General features: G+C 48.6%; 1 protein-coding gene across 2 annotated transcripts in view; it reads left to right on the top strand.

The window, feature by feature from the left end:
• Positions 1 to 3,821: 3,821 nt before the first annotated feature.
• The window catches only part of N4bp1 (NEDD4 binding protein 1), a 49,974-nt gene continuing 47,795 nt past the window's right edge, over positions 3,822 to 6,000 (top strand). The window contains exon 1 of one of the 2 annotated variants that reach the window (XM_013151973.3): positions 3,822 to 4,211. In XM_013151973.3, coding sequence (XP_013007427.2) covers positions 4,014 to 4,211 — 198 coding nt within the window. In that variant the 5' untranslated portion in view covers positions 3,822 to 4,013. The remainder of the gene's footprint in view (positions 4,212 to 6,000) is intronic. The other variant, XM_003469427.5, reaches the window with a different exon arrangement.

Here is a 6,000-nt window from a genome sequence, read left to right as displayed (position 1 = left end):
GGGGGGAGGAAAACCAAAGAAACCCACAGAGCCCTCAAACTTGTTAACCCGAATCTGGAAACTGTATAGTTGTCCACTTAGTTCTGACAACATCGGGAGCCTTTGGTGCCTTTTGAGTTACTCTCATCCTGCAGATAAACATTATCTTAGAATAGCACATCTGCAATAACATTTGGAGAAGAAAGTAGAAAGTTAATTATCTTAGGACAGCTCATTATCACTAACAGGTGGGAAGGGGTCGAAAGTTACAAGAAGCTGAAACTTAAGTTTTCACAAGGATTTGGAACTTAACCGTTTTGGTGCATTAGGGTTAAGCCACAACATTTTCCTGTAATTTCTTTGAAGCTAAAGCACATTTTATGACAGACCACCACTGGGTCAGGAAGAGGTCACCAGAAACCCTTTATGGCCTAGCCTAGATAGATAAGGGGAGAGGGAGGCAATAAGGCGCCATACAGAACAGAAAACGGTGGTTATGTTTTTCTTTCTTTCTGGGGAGGGGGGTCAAGGTCAGGTAAAGGGTTATGCTAATAAGCAAATCTCCCTGCACACAAGCAAGTTACTTCAAACAAGTGTAAATTAGAGGGCCATCCTGGTTTTCTTTAGCTCTTTAGTGGAGAATAGAAGCGCCTAACAGTGATTAACAACCCTTGTTAGCTTGTTTTAGCACCACTTCTGTTGTTTATAGAGGGCAACAATGGTTAACATATCAGTTAGGTAAGGTTTTACAATTCTTTACAGAGAAGAGCATTGATTAATATATCAATTAGGTCATCCAAAGGGAAAAGGAAAACACATACAGTAAGCCCAGTTACAGGTTTTGTTGTAATACACATATAACGAAGCTATTTTTTCCTAGAGTACAATACTAGGATTTGGTGCAAGCTAAGTAAGTATACAGTGCTATACCCCCATCTTATTTTATTTATTATGAGGCAGGACCTAGCTAAATTGCCCACATCTACCTGAATTTGTGATCCTCCTGCCTCAGCCTCCCAAGTACAATAACTGACTTTTTTTTTTTTTTTTATCTTTTTCCTTTTTATTGGTACTGGGGATCGAACTCACGACCGCCTGCTTGCAAGGCAGGTACTTATGCCGCTGAGCTAAATCCCCAGCCCCCCAAGTACAATAACTGAGATTACAGGAGTACTTATAGCAGTGCTTCTGTTGTTTTCCAGGGGGTGGTTTTTAGGAGATGGGGATAGGAAAGGACTATTGTGTGTTTTTTACAGCAGCCTCCCTCCTAACATTAGCATCAAGCACCTAGAGAATGGCTGACAGGGAAGTAGCTGGGAGCAAACAGGAACCGGCCCTGGGGAAAGCCTTGGGCAGTCACTGAACAGTAACAATTCCTTTGGGTGCACAGAGAAGACAGGAAGTTCTGGATGGGTGTGTTGACAGCAGCTCTGGGAGAAATGAACCAACAGGGGCCCATTTCCCACCTAAGCTGCCTTAACCCATCCCTGCTGGCAGGAAGAGCTCAGGACCAGGAAGCAATGGGATCTAGAGCCTTGCTTCCCTACTGAGTCACCTCTCTCTGGGCAAGGGAACACCTGCCTGAGGTTTTGAAAGTCCTGGAAAACCCCAGCCACCCAGATCCCCAACAGGTTCTTCCTGGGACAACCCCTCTTTTAACAGGTTTCCCCTTGGCATTTCTAGTCTGAACCTCTTTAGGGCCTCTTCTTCTCCAGCTGGGATGCACCTGGAGGAGTAGGCTCCCAGACCACTGGCTCAGCCTGCCTGCCTAGATTCCCACGACAGTGGGCCTGGGACATGCTAATTTAGAGTAGCCACAGCTCATATTTAGTGACCACTTACTCTTTGAGTAAGAGTTATTATGTTGATTTTCACAGCAGGAAATAAGTACTACAGTTATCTGCATTTTATAGATGTGGAGCCAGAACTCAAAAGTAACAGTCCATGGTTCTTCACTGTCTGCTGTGTGTACAGTGTCAGGCTCAGCGGAAAGAAACACAGCATTTCACATGGGCTTAGAAAACCTAAGATCTGTACCAAGTTCCAGCCCGATTTGGGCTATTTAGAAAGCAAAAAGGGCTGGGGGGGGGGCTGTAGCCCAGTGTGAAGGCCCTGGTTAAATCCCCCATACTTCAAAATACATGAATAAATCTAAGATCTAGAGAAGATGAAAATCTAAGAGATAGAAAAGACAGTGAATGTAACACTTGACTTGATAAATGAGCAAACAGCCCTCTCCCATACCACAGAAAGATCATGAGACCCCAAACCTACACTTCTTTAGTGCCCTTTCTATAACTCCAGAAAAAGTCATTTTCAAGTGGGTCACGGTGATGTAGGCCTATAATCTCAGCTACTAGGGAAGATGAGGTAGGAAGCTCTAGGTTTCAAGACTGCTTACTGAGACATCACAAAACAGTCAAAGATTTATCCCGGCATGGTGTCGAATGTCTATAATCCCAGCACTCCGGCAGGCAGAGGCAAAAGAATTGTGCAAATTCTAGACCAGCCTGGGCTACAAAGTGAATTCAAGTGAGCTCAAATTGCATAGCAAGACCATGTCTCAAAAAAACAAAAAATTAAAGATTTAGCTTAGTGCTCTCGTTTCAACCTCTAGTGCCACAAAAAAACAATTAAAACAACAAAAATCCTTTCCTGAAATTTTCTCACTTTTTGCTTTTCAGTTCTTCATATATTTACTTTCTTCTTCCCAAATAGTGTGATTTGTTTCGGTGGCGGTGGTTGTATGGAATAAGGACTCAGGGTATTGGCACATGACAGGAGAGGACTCTATCACTTCCTTTTCTATTCCTATTGATACAGGGGAAGGAAACTTTCAACCCAGGTGTCGGTGCGAGCTTGTGTTCTCTAAAACTGAAGAATGAATTTTAGGAACAATGGACGTGAAGAGCAGAATATATTTATTGGGGAAAGAAAGTTTCTGTCTGAGAAAGACAAAGGGATCCTGGGTGGGTTGCTGAGGACCCTTCCATCTCCCTGGATTTCTATAGAACAAAACCACAAGGCAGGATGGGTCCAAGGTGGGGAAAACTGGAAAATCTTAAGGTGGGCAAGAGGCGAGACAAAACTATGGTCAACCAATAAGATCATAAGTCTAACAGCTCAGGTAAAAGCAAGTCCAGCAGCAAAAGGGCATGAAATAGAACAGGGGCTTTTTCTATAGAGGGCTGGTTCAGAGGCTCCTTCTGGCTCCCTCAAGGTGATAGACATCTATTTAGAATACCAGGTCCTGATGTTCACCGGGAAGTATGTGGGTACCTTTCTTTTGTCTTAGGTCTGGCACAGGGCAATGGTGTCGGTCTCCCCCACAGCTGCAAGGTATACCTTTAATAGTTTATCTGACTTAGCTGCCTGTAACACCACTATCTGTAAAAGAAATAAAGAGGCTAGATAAGGGAAGGCGAGGGAAGAGAGGGGAGTTTTGAAAAAGAGGGGTATGAGTGGAGGAAAGGAGAGAGATGGAGAAGGCCTCCCTGGCGGGGGGGCGGGGGGCGCTTGTAGGAGGCGAACGCGGGTTGGAGGGCGGTCTGCGCTACGCAGGAAGTTTAAGGCCCATTCGCGAAGCACAGGGAGGCCTTGTGCTTCAAATTTTTAACAAACACGAAAAGAGAATATTAGTAAAGGGGAAAGAAAAATTCCCGTAGGCGTATCAAAATCAGAAATCTGCCCCAAATCAGAAATGTGTGTACACCAGATTTACACGAAACCGCCGTGACCTCATCAAAGAAGGCCGCTCAGGCCTTGTGGGCCATCGCTGTGCCCTCAATAAACATGGCAGCCACTAGTGACGTCCACTTCAGTCGCCCACCCGCCCCGATGGGCGGTGCGCATGCGCGACGGCGGCGGCGAAGGGGCGTCGGGCCCACTTCCCGCAGTTGTCCGGCTGTGGCGGCCGCCGCGGCGGGATGGTGTAGTCGTCGCGGGAGGGGCGGGCTAAGCCGGCGAACGGGCTCCGGCGCCACGGCTGCGCGCTGAGGGGCCGTCGCCGCCCGCCGCGGGTGCGGGGCGCCGTCATGGAGGCCCGCGGGGTGCTGGACGAGTTCACGGCGCCCGCCGCGAAGGCGGCGCTGCTAGAGCGGAGCCGCAGTCGCATCGAGGGCCTATTCGGCGTGAGCCTGGCCGTGCTGGGCGCGCTGGGCGCCGAGGAGCCGCTGCCCGCCCGCATTTGGCTGCAGCTGCGCGGCGCGCCAGGCGCGGTGCACAGCGCCAAGGTGAGTGGGTCCGCGCCGGGCCCCCGCCCCGTGTGCTCCCTGCAAGGTGTCCCAGCCCGCGAGCAGCGAGGGGGAACTCCCGGAGCGGGGCCAGGGGTGGGGTGGGGTCGCGGGTGGGAGTGTTTAAAGCTGGGCGCGGTGGTGCATTCTGGAGGCCGAGACAGGAGGATTGCGAGTTCCAGGCCAGCCTGGGCTACGTAATAAGTGTAGGGCCAGACTCGACGTAGCAAGACCCTGCCTCAAAAAAAAACACAAGAAAAAAGTGCTTAAAACAACATCGTCTCACCTGTTCGTGTAATTTTCGAGTAATGATCGAATGACATTTAAACGGTGATTATAACATGTTAGATATCCTCTAAATTCTTGGAATGAGGCAGCCCTTAAAATCCACTAAGGTACCTTTTCTTTTATCATTTTTTTTTTAACAGCTGGGGAAACTGAAACTCGAAGTAGTGACTCACGTTGTGTTTAATGAGCATTTCAGACTTACCGCCTCAGCACTTCATCCCCTTCCTCCCCAGCCAGAAAACGGCAACAAAAGATGTGCCTTGTAGGGGAGGGAGGGTGCTAGCCTCCGAAGGTTCCGGTCCTTGAGCCTATGAAGTACATTAACAGAAAACAGGACAAAAAGCGTTTCCTTACAAGTACGTGCGAGGGTGTGCCCCGGCACAGGCGGGAGGAAGCCGACTGGCCGGAGGCTGCGCGCCGAGGGCCGGGGAAAGCTTGTGGGTTTAGCTGGTGGCTTTCGCTCCTGCCTTTGGTCAGATCTGGGAACTTCTGAGAAAGCCCCTCTCTGCATTTGCGTTTCTGAAACGCTTGGTCGGGAGGAACCAGCAAGCGCCGAGCGCAGAGAGAGCGTTACAGAGTGGTGTTTCCTGAGCACCTCCACGCCTCCTGCAGCGCCCCAGTTTCTCTGGGTTTCCCATTTCCCTCGCAGGGCATCCGGATTCAGAGACAGGGAGTTGTGCGTGGAGCCCCAGCTGATGCTCAGGTGCTGAGTGCTGAGAGAACCTCCTTCCCTGTGTCCTTACCCGACTTAACACTGCACAGTACTTGGAGGAGCGGAGCAGCGGTGGCTCCTGAGCTCCTTCTGTTTAACTGGAACATCTTGCTGCTGCTTTGTGTACCCCAAACAGGATCCTGTGCTGTATGATTTTCTCCACGCTCCATTTAAAACATTGTGGATGTTGAATCAGATTTGCTTTCCTGGGCTTAATTTCTTGTACTATGTGATTATTTGGTGGTTTTTGTTTTTTGAGACAAAGTCTTGCTGTTTAGTTCAGGCTGGCCTTGAACTGTGTACCCCAGGTGGCCTTGACCTTGAGGTCGTCCTTCTGCCTCAGCCTCCTGAGTGCTGGGATTGATAGTGTATCGCCATGCTTGGACGCCAGGCCTAGTTTTCTGATTTAAGAAATGAAGTTTAACTTCTTTCCCTTTTTTCTCCTCAGCTATCCAATTTCTCCCACTATCCAGGACTAACAAGGTTGACATTACTGAATTTTGTTATTTCACCTTAAGTCTTCTTATGGGGCATTCATTCTTCTCCTCAGCACTTGTTCTGCACTGCCTGCCTTCCATTCCTGTTTCTTTCAGTTTGGTTTGGCTTTTTTAGATAGTTTGCTGTGTATGTCTGCCAGGATGGCCTCCAACACTTACTGCTCTGTCTCAGCTTCAGTGCTGGGGTTGTAAGGATGGCCATGTTACCTGGCCTGGCTGGGGTTTTTCGTGTTTTCTTTTTTTCTATTTATTCTCTTTTTTGTGGTGCTAGAGATCAAACCCAAGACTTCAC

Source organism: Cavia porcellus, unplaced genomic scaffold, assembly GCF_034190915.1.
Source record: "Cavia porcellus strain 051 isolate PalLab524CR breed Dunkin Hartley unplaced genomic scaffold, mCavPor4.1 scaffold_5, whole genome shotgun sequence".
Classification (NCBI taxonomy): Eukaryota; Metazoa; Chordata; class Mammalia; order Rodentia; family Caviidae; genus Cavia; species Cavia porcellus.
The sequence above is the reverse complement of the archived record's forward strand: the minus strand, read 5'-3'. Positions and strand labels throughout refer to the sequence as shown.